Source organism: Centropristis striata, chromosome 16 (assembly GCF_030273125.1).
Source record: "Centropristis striata isolate RG_2023a ecotype Rhode Island chromosome 16, C.striata_1.0, whole genome shotgun sequence".
Taxonomy (NCBI): Eukaryota; Metazoa; Chordata; class Actinopteri; order Perciformes; family Serranidae; genus Centropristis; species Centropristis striata.
The window spans coordinates 27,553,116-27,567,237 of NC_081532.1; the positions used below are offsets into that span (position 1 = coordinate 27,553,116).

Here is a 14,122-nt window from a genome sequence, read left to right on the forward strand (position 1 = left end):
GGGTCTCTGACTGCCTCTCAGACATAGCCACTTGGATGAAGGCACATCACCTCCAGCTGAACCTCTCAAAAACTGAACTGCTGGTCCTCCCTGCTAAACCTACAATACACCACAACATCGACATCAAAATTGACTCCCTGTGTCTTACCCCCACCAGGGTGGTGAGAAACTTAGGGCTGATGATTGATGACCAACTCACCATTTCCAGTCATGTCGCCTCAGTTACCCGGTCATGCTGCTTTGCACTTTACAACATCAGAAAAATCAGACCTCACCTAACTCAACATGCCACTCAACTCTTGACACAAGCTGTTTTCATCTCAAAACTTGACTACTGCAACACCCTCCTGACGGGCCGTCCAGCCTGCATAGTAAAACCCCTTCAGATGATCCAGAACGCGGGGGCGCGCCTGGTCTACAACCAGCCAAAAAGGTCACATGTCACACCGCTGCTCATCCAGCTCCACTGGCTACCTGTTGCAGCCCGCATCAAATTCAAATCTCTGATTTGAATTTGATGCGGGCTGATGGCTCTTATCGCACTATACCTTGATTGACCTTTTTTCCTGTAAGTCGCTTTGGATAAAAGCGTCTAAATGACTAAATGTAAATGTACTATCTTCTCTGGCATTTGCCAGACAGCAAAGTACGAGTTTCATTGTGCAATGAAACGTGTTTCTATTGTGTTTATGACAATAAAATTAAATTTAATTGGGAAAAAAGAGCAAAGAATGCACACTCATGCACGAAATAACAGAAATACCCCTTTACAAGCATGCATTTAAATTATTTTTGCGTTTGTGTAAGTTGATAAATATATAACTGTTATGATGAATTTATTATATTTAATGACCTGTCTTAATCTCTATGCCAAATAAAACTCCCATAAAGTTTCTTATTTGTTTCATTTTTGCATCTGCAGATGACTATAATAATAAATAATGCAAAGTCGCGTTTTCAGTGCCCGTCACCTGCACCCAGCTGGGTTTCGTTTTCGATGTTTGTAAACAGAAACTCAGCTGATCTACTTTCCTTCTTAGCTGATTCATGCCTAGCAGCTCTATATAAGATGCGTCAACACCCGCAGCGCCAACACTGACTGGCTGGTGTGAAGATGCTGCTCTCCTCTGTGCTCGCGTCTCCCGTGCAGCTGCTGCAGCTCTGCATCACAACTCTGCACTCCTTTTTGGCGAGCGTCTTTTCAAAAGTTTGTAACTGGACCCCCCTTGCCTGCAGGGAAATAACACCATCTGTTCCACCTGTTGGCACAAAAGTGGACCAAAGCAAAGTGGAAAATGCGACGATTCCAACAAGCGTCAACTATCATTTTACGCGCAAGTGTAACTACAAATGTGGATTTTGCTTCCACACTGCAAAAACATCCTTCGTCCTGCCTCTGGATGAAGCCAAGAGAGGGCTCAAACTCCTAAAGGAAGCAGGTAAGGTTGACAGATCAGTATTTTTTTTTTTTACTTGGGTTGTGTCAAACCTTTTGCATAGAGTTAAATTCTTTGCTGTTTTTCTTAGGGATGGAAAAGATCAACTTCTCTGGAGGAGAGCCTTTCCTGCACGAGAAAGGAGATTTTCTGGGGAAATTAGTTCAGTTCTGCAAACAGGACCTGAAGCTCCCCAGTGTCAGCATCGTCAGCAATGGCAGCATGATCAAAGAAAAATGGTTCCAGAAATATGGTAAGCCTTAAAATTAGTGTCAGCATTGTAGGACAAACTGAACACTACACTGTAAAAAATGTCTGTAGATTTTACAGTGAAAAACTGCTAAACCATGACAGTAAAAGACCGTAAAATGATAAATGGGTTAATTCAGTTTCAGTAACAATGAAATACCGTCAGCCAAAAAAACAGTGTTTTATACATTTTTGGGGGCGAAAAATACATTACTCCACTGTAAAAAGTAGCAAAAATATACTGTATACAATATACATCATTGTAATTTTTACATTTATTTTTTGTAAAAATACTTTTTCTCTCTGTTAAATGTACTAAACACCATATCTCTTACAAAAATGTACTGTAATATTTACAATATACACATATTCACAAATTTACAATTTTCTTTAATTTATGCGGCATTTATAAAGTATTTTCTTGTCAATCATATGACAGAACAGCGTTTCTTTTGATGGAAAAACGTTTTAATTTTTTCATGGTAGAATATAATCTTTAAAAAAAAAAATCTTAAATGTGAAACCAAAAGTGCTAATATCATTGTACCATTATATTAGAAAAAGTTGCACTGTATTTATTACAGTAAAGTTCTGGCAACCACAGCTGCCGGTTTTCTGAAAACAACAGGGTTTTTTTTACAGTGTAGTCAGGAGCCAGTGGCGGTTCTACACAGGGGCCGACAGGGGCCACTGCCCCTGTGAAGAAGCCCTTAGCCCCTGCTGTGGCCCCTGTGTCAAATTAATAATGAAATGATCAATTTAAAACGATGAATGACGGAACAATTCTTACCTATTTTTTCTTCAAACAACATTGCATTGTACACAAAAGGAACCCAAAATTGTGTACATTGTGTAGTTAAATAAAAGCAATAAAAGCTTGTGTATATTTAAAAAAAGATCATTCTGACTGTACTGCACTTTCAAAAAAAAAAAAGGAATTGTGCACAAAGATGAGAAATATCATTGTCGTACAAAAATAACTGTTCTTGTTGGTAAGTCTCAATCAATGTATTTGTATCTTCCAAATATACTTAAATTATATTTTTAAATAAGGTAAAATAAAGCTTTTGAATGCTTAAATATCATCTTTGCAGTTTTTAAATATGCCCCTCTGATAAAACACTGGCCCCTCCTTGGCCCCCACAGTAAAACTGGTCTAGAACCGCCACTGTCAGGAGCATAAAAATGCTTTTATTTGGCACTAGTGCAGAATTTCAAAATGATGTTCTCTCTTTCCTCCAGGTGACGATCTGGACATCCTGGCCGTCTCCTGTGACAGTTTTGATGAAGACACCAACCAGCTGATCGGCAGAGCTCAGGGCAGGAAGAGCCACATCGACAACCTTCACAAGATCTGCAGCTGGTGCCAGCAGTACAAAGTGGCTTTCAAAATCAACTCGGTCATCAACACCTTCAACGTGGACGAAGACATGACGGAGAACATACAGCAGCTCAACCCAGTCCGCTGGAAGGTAACGACAGGAAGGAAGTGTGTGAGAAACCGAAGTTTTAATTATCGGTACTGAAGCACAGAGAGAGAAACTAACCTTGAAACTCCAAACACTGAATTTTATCCCTTCTCAACAAGTTTAAAACCTTGGAGATTGTGATCTTAGCTTTGAGCCCCATATGGGCGGAGGGTGTTTGTTTCTATGTTTTGTTATCTTTTTATTATCATTATTTTATTTTCTCCTTTCTTTTTTGATGTAAAGCGATTTGTGTTGCATCTCGCTTGTATGAAAAGTGCTATACAAATAAAGTCTGATTGATTGATTGATTGAGTGTTTTGGTGAGAATCACATCCTCACACACTGGGTCACCCTCTGTGCTTGTGCTTCCTGTGTTCAGGTGTTCCAGTGTCTGCTGATTGATGGGGAGAACGCAGGAGAGGCAGCTCTGAGAGAGGCCGAGAGGTTCGTCATCAGCGAGCAGCAGTTCCTGGACTTTTTGGACAGACACAGCAGCGTCTCCTGCCTTGTTCCGGAGTCCAATGAGAAGGTATGAGATGAGATTCTTATCACTGGCAACAAATACGACTACACTGTAAATCAGGGATGGGCAACTTAAATGCTGGAGGGGCCACAATTTGTCATCAACACTACCACAGGGCCACATATAGGACCGTGCACTTCACCAGATATGATGAAACTGCAATTTTAAATATGCTTACAGTGCAGTAACTTAACATATTTCATGTTCAAATGCATGTATGACAGTATAAATAGGAATACAAAAGGTTTGATCAATTAATTGCAAGAAGTAACTGTGCATTTTTACACTGCACTTTAAAGATTTCATGCTCAAATGCATGTAGTTGTACTGAGGGCCACTTCAAGTGAGGGTGCGGGCAGTATGTGGCCCCCGGGCCTCCAGTTGCCCATCCCTGCTGTAAATAATCGCTCTGAAATCTACAGTCATTTTCTGTATGATTCACAGTTCATCACTGTGTTTGTTTTTTTACAGTATAGTGCTGTATAATTTACAATAAAAATCGGTCCTTGTGACAAAATCACAGTAGTCAAAGCATTACTGTGGAAAAAACACAGTAGACAGTATGAAAAGTAAAGTAGACTACTGTATTTTATCAATTTTTATCATTTTTTTTATCAGAATCAGTCCTATACAAATGCTGTTTAAATAATTAACTTAAAGTAATGTTTTCCATACAAAACACAGTATGGAAGTCAATTGTAAAACAGTAAATGTATTAATATTATTCTTTTCTTCAGTGTATAGAGTATTTACTTGCAATTACTAGTTATTTCTATAAAAAGTAATGATGAAATTATTATCAAATTAACAGCATTGTTTACCATATTGACATATAGAGTACCATTAAGAATCACAATGTTTAACAATGTTTTTATTCTTACAGTAAACAAATCAGAACTGTAAATAAAACTAAAATCACAGTGTTTCATTGTTTTTTTATTTTACAGTATAAAACAGTACTGTAAATAAAAATACAGTAGTTCTACTGTAAATAATAATTACAGTAAGTTACTTGTTAATTGCTACCAGTAAGTTACTGTAAAAATCACAGTGAATTATTTACAGTGTAGATATGTTTTACATGCTCAAAAACTTATGGCCATACACCCAGAAACATCTTATTTTGGGTAGGCAAAATTATAGCGAGTTAAACATGAAGAACCAAAACCAGGGTATAAATGAGGAATAAACAATACTGCTTCTTTCTAAATGTATTTGAAGTGAATCATCACATTTTATATAGTTTGCACAGAGAGTGGAATATTAAAGTAAATGGAAGAGGAAAAATATGTGTCATAATACCATTATGAATTCAGTATTTTGTTGCTGCATCGATGTCCCTGCCTCAAAATGTAATATGGCGGACTTATGAAACTGTTTTTGTTTACTTCAGATCCTCACACAATCACTTTATAATCATTTTCAAGATATTTTTCAATGAAAATGAGAATAACGATGCAGAATTGATCATTCCCTCGAATGTCATAATCATATTGCAATTTAAAGTAAAAATATTTATTTCCAAAAATATTTAAGATATTAGTGGCTTTGTAGATAATCCATATTACTTTTAAGATATTATAAGAAAATATAAACCAACAAATAAATTATCATAGTTTATTATTATTATTATTATTATTACTATTATTATTTATCCAATGTCAACATCATATTGCAATTTACAGTATCAGTCAAAATATATTTATTTCAAAAATATTTAAGCTATTAGTTGCTTTGTAGATAATCAATATTACTTTTTTAGATATTATTAGAAAATATAAACCATCAAATACATGTTTATATTTTATAATAAATAATACTATTATTATTATTATTATTATTATTATTATTATTATTAATAATAATAATAATAATAATAATAAATTAAATTATTAAATTTGCCCCACAAAGCCACAAAGAATAGTGAATCACTAATTAATGCATGTTCTTCTACTTCAAGAATTTCTGAAATTGAAACTTTTCAAAATATTCAACATTTTCCAGTTATTTATTTATTCGTATATATTCTGCAACAGGTGATTTAAAAAAAATCAAATTTTATATTTTCTATAACTTTTCCAATGTGTGCAGCACTAGTGCAAATGTAGCTGATTGTATAATCATAAATGTCAGCCATGATCACTGCACTGGGCTAATTAACTGAAGTCTGTCTCTTTCCAGATGAGGAATTCCTACCTGATCCTGGATGAATATGTAAGTACTGTATGTTGTTTATAGACTAAACACACTTTAACCCATAAGAACCCAGACCCAGTAATCCTTAAAAAGGAAAATTATGGGGGATATACCACAGACCAAGTGGACCTTATCATATTTCTTATTTTTAAATGAATAAACTAGACACCTTTTCTGCTTACAGAAACACAAATTTGCCTTTTTCTTTGCATCTCCACAACATTTATCAAAATTGTGACATTAATAGCGCTGTTTAACGATAAATTATTTTTTAGATTTGTTTTTAACTAACAAAATAATATTAAATCAATAATAAATAAAAACAAATAACCATGAATCATCTGCCTTTTTTGTTTTCATCTCCATAACATATATCAAAATTGTGACATTAATAGTGCTGTTAGACAACAAATTCCATTTCAGATTTGTTTTTAAGTAACAAAATAATAAGAAATCGATAAGAAATAAATATAAATAACACTGCCTTATTGGACGGCTTCTCAACAAGCTACTATAGCTGTAGAACACTAAAAAACACACTTATGTGTATGTTAAACATACATGAACATTACTAGAACATTTAAAATGTTTGTGACACCCGTGTCACCGTGGGTTCTTATGGGTTAAGATCCATTATTTTCCCTTTAACTGTTCCTTTTCCAGATAACTAAGCACATTTGGGCAGCATTTAAATGTGTAGCTAATTGACTCTTTCTTCATCTTTCAGATGCGTTTCCTGGACTGCAGAGAGGGACGGAAGGACCCGTCCAAGTCTGTGCTTGATGTGGGCGTGAAGGAGGCCATCCGGTTTAGCGGCTTTGATGAAAAAATGTTTCTAAAGAGAGGAGGGAAATACGTGTGGAGCAAAGCCGACATGAAGCTGGAGTGGTAGAAACCTGCTCCTGGATTTTTATTTTCCATTTACCTTTGATGAGTGATAAGTGCACAGATTATTGGATTTCACAGTTTTTATCTGTATTTATGTGCTGCTTTTAATAACTTACTGCACTGCTTAATGTTGTTAAAAAATATATAATTGTTAAAATAAAAAGCTTGTTTTTTTTAATAAATAGATAAGTCATATATTTTTTTACTTGCTTTGCAGACGCTTGTGAGCAAATTGAATTTAATAAAAAAATATATTTTTCATTTAAAAGAGTGTTTTATTTCATTTCAGCATTTTCCATTTTTAAAAATGGGGAAAGTAAGTGCTCTACTCACATATAATATTGAGTTACTTTATTTATTATTTTATGCTGCTTAATACTTTTACTTCACTGCATTTATTTCATAGCTTTGGCTATTAGTTACTTTTCAGATATTAGATATTATTAGAAAATAGAAACAAACTAAGAAATTGTGATATTCTATTATTATGATTATGATTATTATTATTAAATTGATTAAAATTAACATTAATGAATCACTAATGCATGTTCTTCTACTTCCAAGAATTATTTATTTTATTGGGCAAATAGATAACTATAAAAATATCCACCAGGAGGCGCTCACAGCCCAACTGTTGTCATACCATTTTCTCCTCTTCATTTTTCATGTGTTTAGTCTGTTACTTCCAATGTATCTATAAAACCACGAAAACTACATTTCAGAATAAATACATTTTGTCTTACAGGCAAATATATTTATTTTGCCATCCTCAAATCTCATGATTTAAGTGTGGAAAATGCAAGAAGAAAAATTAGGAATATAGGAGGAACCAAACACTTACAAAAGAGATTTGGGATATCAAGATATACACACACACACACACATATATATATGTATATATATCATATATATATATATATATATATATATATATATATATATATATATATATCATACATCATATATATATATATATATATATCATACATCATAAATATATATATATATATATATATGATGTATGACATATATATATATATATGTATATATAATCCACATTTAATCTATTGCATTTATGTCATTTATTAAGTAAGTTGAAAAGTAAGACACCATTGTCACACATAAACAGTGTAGGGGAGCAGTGACCTAAATGTAACTGAACTAGTAGTTTAACTACATTTTTCAGTAGCTTGCTTTGGGGGGAAATATATTTTATACAGTCTATGGGAAATACACACAAAGAAATGACAATTTCTTCAGCAAAACTCAGTTTTAAGTTTAAAAACGTTGTGAACTTGTAAACTGACATTTAAAATGCATTATGTGCTTTTGGGTATATGTAAATTGTCAATTTAATCTTTAAAAGTAGTTTAAAAAAAAGAATAAGTAGTCTTTAGTCGCCCAAACTATTCTCCCTAAGGTAGCTAGAGAGAAATCTTCTTCTAGTGTGTTGCCCTTCAAGCATCATGTTATTAATGTTCAACCTTTATTTTGAAGAGACTCTTATTTAAACGTTTGTTGTCTCGCTTAAGAATGTAACTGTTACGTTACTTCCTGTTTGATATGTGAGGACAGAATACAGTCATGGATTATTAATTATTAGACCACACTTGTTTTCTTCAGTTTCTTGTTCATTTTAACACAGGCAGACATCCTCTTCAGGTCCGGGAACACCAAAGTCCTTCCTTGTTTATTCCCCCGACACACTTATGTTATTAAGAACATAGAACATATTTAATAGAGGCAACAATGTTGCACTCTTACTGTATTATTTTCATCCATAATACTACAAATCTGTCAGGGGCTTTGTTTTGCAGTTTAAAGATTGCTTAAAGGGATAGTTCAGATTTATTGAACTCAATGAGATAAAGTTATGGAAAAAATATTAGTCCATTGTCTCTTCAATTTCTTGTTCAATTTAAAGCCTGGTACAACTAAAGGCACTTTTGTTTGGACAAATATAATAACAGCAACTAGCTCATAAGAGTTTAATTTAAGAGCTGATATCTAGCCATGTTTCATGTTTTTTTTTGGTTATTATCAAGAAAACCATGGAAAATGTCTAGATATCAGCTCTTAAATTAAACTCTTATGACCTATTTTTGTTATCGTTATATTTGTCCAAACAATTGCACCTTTAGTTGTTCCAGGAATTAAAATGAAAGAGAAATTGAAGAAAAAGGGTGGTCTAATATTTTTTCCATGACTGTATCTAGTGTGAAGTAACTGGTAGCTCAATACTGCTCATAAATAAAAACAAAACCTTTTTTTTTCCTCAGATCTTTATTTAACAATGAAATAAATACAGGCAAATGAAGAATAAAGATATAAAAAGCAAAATGTCAGTTACAGTAAATTAAATACAGTATATAAAAAAATTAACATAATAAAGCTTTATATTATTCTGGGGTTTCTGAAAATAAGTTTTTAAAGTGTATGAGAGTGCATTCACATTATTTTATTTGACATCAACTTTAAAGTTTCGATATAACATTTTAATTCTCTTATGAAAACGTTAAAGTTAGGGAGGGATTTGGAAAACTTCACCTTGTGGATGTGAAACTTTCCCATCAGAAGCATAAGATTTGTTATAAAGCATACTGTTTTGTCATTAGATTTAAAGTTTGAGATAATATCTTTAGGTTCAAAAATGATGGTCTGTCCAGCCTTAGCCAGGATCTTTTGAAGTTTTTAAATCCTCCTTGAAAACACACTTTTTCTCCCTGGCTTTTAATCAAGTTTAAGTGGACATCTTGCAAAAACAAAATTTTATTTAAATTTTTAATTTATTTTATAAAATTTTTAATTTATTTCATTCTATTGTTGCACTATGTTTATGTTTTTTAGGTTTTTTACCGTATTTCCTGCAACTGTGATATCTGTACAGCACTTTGGTCAACCCCGGTTGTTTTAAATATGCTCTATAAATAAAGTTTGACTTGACTTGACTTATCAAGTATGAAATTTTCCATATCCCTCCAAAAGATAGATGACAATGGGCAAGTATAAAATAAATATAAAGTTGTCTCTGGCTCATATAAAAACAAAACCTAAAGTCCAGTTCACACAGTGTAATGACAGGATCAGCCTAAATAATGCGATTATGAGTGTTTGGGCAGCAGGGGGCGCTGTCGTTAATGAAAAGCTGATGGGTGCTGAGCTCTCCTTAAAGCAGCAGCAGACGGGAAGCCTCTCACCAACAAATGGCGTCCCTCCAGTGCGGAGCAGCTGATTTCCTACCGAGCACGGCAGCACAAACGGTGCAGAGGTAAACACGCCGCCCCCGGATTTCTCTTTGCAACCAGATAGCCTCTTTGCTTTTCGCAGGATCAGTGTAGCAGTGACGCCCGAACATTGCGCACTGCTCAGTAATCGAGATTAGACCGCTGTTCCGGTGTACAAACAATCCTACTGTCAAGCAAAACAGATAGCAGAGAGTCAGCTGCAGCCTGTGATTCCCTCTGCTTCGCTTATTTATCTACGCTGCTTTTTTCTTGCTTTTTTTCGCCGATGGTTGTTGGTGTTTCACCAGGGCCTGATCTCAGGCGCTGTAGGCGACAGTAGCAGGTCAAATGTTTCCACCCCGACGTTGGAGGGACACATAATGAACATGGGCATCACCCCTTCAGAGATATCCTCCTCCTCCTCCTCCTGCTCCTGCTCCACCACCTCCTCCTCCTCCTCCGCCTGACTGGTTGGCCACCTCTTCGTTAATCCAATTCAGGAGATCATCTTTCCAACCTTTTGCTGAGGTTACACCATCAAGACGGCGCTATCTCAGAAAGCCAGGTAAGATTTCAATTGGATTTCCTCAATTGTAAAAAAAAAACTACTGTCGCATTTTTATTTTTCGCGCATTTCCTCGTTTTTACAGCAAGATACGCTGCACTGTGGCTCACAGCCAGCCAGGCGACTGTTCCTCAGTGTGACTGTCAACTCTTTTGTTGGCTTGTTGTGGAGTAAACAGCTGTAGTGGATGAATGACAAAGCAGTGGCTGCAGCTTCAAAATGACATCAGCGAGGGGTTCTGTCAGTGTGTGTGTGTGTGTGTGTGTGTGTGTGTGTGTGTGTGTGTGAGAGAGAGAGTGTGTGTGTGTTCGTTCTTGTACTTCAAACATAGTGAGGACTGGGACACGACTGTAACCAACAGAGTGAGGACATTTTTGAGAAGTGAGGACATTTCGGCCGGTCCTCACTAAAAGGCTTGTTTGAGAGTTCAGACTTTGTTTTAGGGTTAAAGTTACAGTCAGGTTTATGTTAGGGTTAGAGTTGGGCATTTAGTTGTGATGGGGATGGTTAGGGTAAGGGTTAGGGTAAGGGGCTAGGGAATTCACTATTCCAACGAGGGCCCTCACAAAGATAGAAGTACAAGGGTGTGTGTGTGTGTGTGTGTGTGTGTGTGTTCTTGTACTTCATACATATTGAGGACTGGGACACGTTTGGAACCTACTGAGTGAGGACATTTCGGCTGGTCCTCACTTCGTTAAAGGCTTGTTTGAGAGTTCAGACTTTATTTTAGGGTTAAAGTCACAGTTAAGTTTATGTTAGGGTTAGGGTTGGGCATTTAGTTGTCATGGTGAAGGTTAGGTTTACGGTTAGGGGCTCTGGAATTCACTATTCCAATGAGGGCCCTCACAAAGATAGAAGTACATGTGTGTGTTTGTGTGTGTGTGTCCGCTGCTCAAAGTTGCTGTTATTGTTCATACAGCAGCTGCAGAGTGTTGCATCTGAAGCATAACATGCTCAGAGTAGATGGCCCCACTAGAGCTCTGAAAGGTCACTCAGTGTCCTGCTATTTCCATTTTAAGCAGCAGGTCCCCTCCTCCTCAGGGTACAGTCAGATTATAGGCAAAGCTATGAAACCAGGCTGCTAGACAAACACAGCTTTCCTGCAGTTGCTGCTGGCCTTAGGCTGTGAGGTGTGTGTGTGTGTGTGTGTGTGTGTGTGCTACATAAAAATGTGTGTCCTACCTGTACATCATGTTCTCCTATGTCTTATTTTCTCCTCTCAGGTATGTTTCTGTTAGCCTTCTGTAAAGACAGTATGTCTGATTGATGTGAGTTCAGTAAGGGTGTAAGAACATATATATACACTTGAATATTGCAATATATTTTGTGATACTGTAACCAATTTTAGTAATTATTTGCAAAATTCATAGCAGACAAAGTAGTTCTATGGATGGTATAGAGACAGTGATAAATGCAGAAAGTCTGAAAAGTAACATTTTTTACTGTTATTTTTATCGTTATGTTATGACAGTTTTTCTATAATAAGATCTTTTTAAAAGCGCGATATACTGCCTTGTAGGGCTGGGCAATATGGACCAAAAGTCATATCCCGATATATTTAGGCTGAATATCGATATACGATATATATCCCGATATTTTTATCCCAAACTGAGAGCAAATGTTCAGTCAAATATGACATGTCACAAGTAGTTTCATTGAAACCGTTTATTTAAGTGAACAAAAATACTGTATAACAACAGTAGTACCTTTTTTTTTTTAAAAAGTCAAAGCTCCATAGAGTGCACATTTAAATAAAAAAATATCTTTAATAAAAATAGGCTACAAAATAAAATAGGCAAATCTTTTTTCTGAAATAAATATATTTATATAAGAAAAGAATAGCAAACATTACAAAAGAACTAAATATGACAAACCCCAGTAAGGGCATCATTTAAATATTTTAAAAAAATTGAACTATATCGATATATGTGATATGGAATTAGACCTCATTCCATATCGCATTTAAAAATATACGTCAATATATTTTTTATATCGATATAACGCCCAGCCCTACTGCCTTGTTTTCAGAATCGTGATATTCCGCCATATATTGAGTCGTAACCCTGGTATCATGATGTATCGTATCGTGATATGTATCGTATGAATTCTTGCCCAAACACAGCCCTCGTGACAAACAACTGCTTCACTTCCACATGTTGTGTTGAAGCGTCTTGTTTTGTCTCTGTGCCAGCTTAACAAACACACAACACATGAGGTCCACCCTGTTATAAACCTTGGCTTTTGAGATCCCTCTCATTGTGTGCTATTGATTCTCTCTCCAGTTTCATGCTTCCTGCTATAGCTCAGCAGCTACACCCACTTTCTCACACACACACACATCTGAACACACTTTTATAGGGAATTGTTCTATGTTCCACGTGGAATTTGACTGACAGGCCGGCTATGTTGTGATGCACTTTTTCCCCACTCTCCTCAGAAGCGTCTTGTCCCGTTGGGGGAATAAATGCATCAGGCCACGACTTTGCTGCGGCTGCAGATTTGTTGAAAACAAGAGAAAGATGGTGTTGTACAAAACAGTAACACATTCCTCAGAGTGACCAGCAGCAGTCAGTGTGTTCCCAGAGGAAAGGGGAGATGAGTTTACTTAAGATTGAGAAAGAATGAGGTTATGATGCCCAGAACTCAGCGTGCCATACCAGTCCAGAGGGAGTACAAGTCAAAAATACACACACATGAATGTACATGGAGAGACATACAGGCGAGTACATATGATGGGCACTTATATAGACTGGGAGGGGATCAGATTGGTTTGGTGTGCCTCACACAGCACAGGCTCTCTCTCAGTAAACACCTAATGTTTGTCTAAGCTTTTCATGGGGCTGCCTGACCTTGGCATTGCCATGTAGTGAAAAAAAAAAAATGACTGCCGCGTTTTGAAAAGGATCCCTGCTGAATATGTTGGTGATGATAAGGCACTTTGGTATATCTAACAGATATCCTGATTCTAGGAAAGTCTGAAACTGGATTTGTTTTACATTGACTCAGCTTTGGGTTGGGCCTTTTTAAAGGGAGAGTCTGGATTTATTGAAGTGGGATGGTATGAGGTGCGTATAAATAGTGAGTGTATTGCGTATTGATCTCTTCTCTGTACCACTGAGGACAAGAGCAGCGTATTCAAGCTACCTAAAAAATAGGCTCACCTAAAAAAACTCTAAATCAATTTAAACGTTCATTATATTTGGAAGTTTTTCACCTTTAGACAGCCCTGTTTAAGTTTATACAGGGGGGACTGAAGCCATTCTATCACCACCAGACTCCATTGCCTATATTTTCTATCCACTAATAAAAATAATAACTTTATTTATATCGAACTTTTTATAAACAGCAGCTTACAAAGTTCTACGACAGAAAGCAGTTAATTACAGTGAGAATGATGCCATAAGGCTAAAAATCTATTCTTACATTAAAAGAAAAACAATGAGACAAAGCAGGAACAATCACAAGACATTCTCAGATACACAGAAATAAAAGGTCAAAGGAGTAAAACAGTAAAAAGTGAAGAAGTAAAAAGGATTGGTGAGATAGACAGCATTACATAAAAGCAAGTCTAT

At 35.7% G+C, this 14,122-nt stretch overlaps 2 protein-coding genes across 3 annotated transcripts in view; both read left to right on the forward strand.

Moving 5' to 3' along the window:
- The first annotated feature begins 1,108 nt into the window (after positions 1 to 1,108).
- Positions 1,109 to 7,520, forward strand: rsad2 (radical S-adenosyl methionine domain containing 2). Its single transcript, XM_059353459.1, has 6 exons — positions 1,109 to 1,439; positions 1,528 to 1,689; positions 2,928 to 3,157; positions 3,534 to 3,683; positions 5,859 to 5,891; positions 6,601 to 7,520. The coding sequence occupies exons 1-6, from the start codon at positions 1,115 to 1,117 to the stop codon at positions 6,763 to 6,765; spliced, it is 1,065 nt and encodes a 354-aa protein (XP_059209442.1). The 5' UTR covers positions 1,109 to 1,114; the 3' UTR covers positions 6,766 to 7,520.
- A 2,419-nt stretch (positions 7,521 to 9,939) lies between these two features.
- Positions 9,940 to 14,122, forward strand: part of rnf144aa (ring finger protein 144aa) — a 45,251-nt gene continuing 41,068 nt past the window's right edge. The window contains exons 1-2 of one of the 2 annotated variants that reach the window (XM_059352797.1): positions 9,940 to 10,029; positions 10,294 to 10,550. The gene's annotated coding sequence lies outside the window, so the exon portion shown is untranslated. Of the gene's footprint in view, positions 10,551 to 14,122 lie in introns of both variants that reach the window. The other variant, XM_059352796.1, reaches the window with a different exon arrangement.

What these genes read in the sequence shown, in the direction of transcription:
- rsad2 (XM_059353459.1), top strand. Translation starts at nt 1,115, where the DNA reads ATGCTGCTCTCCTCTGTGCTCGCGTCTCCCGTGCAGCTGCTGCAGCTC. An exon ending in CAAACTCCTAAAGGAAGCAG is followed by an intron (nt 1,440 to 1,527) that starts GTAAGGTTGACA and finishes TGTTTTTCTTAG; the next exon opens with GGATGGAAAAGATCAACTTC. An exon ending in TCAACCCAGTCCGCTGGAAG is followed by an intron (nt 3,158 to 3,533) that starts GTAACGACAGGA and finishes TCCTGTGTTCAG; the next exon opens with GTGTTCCAGTGTCTGCTGAT.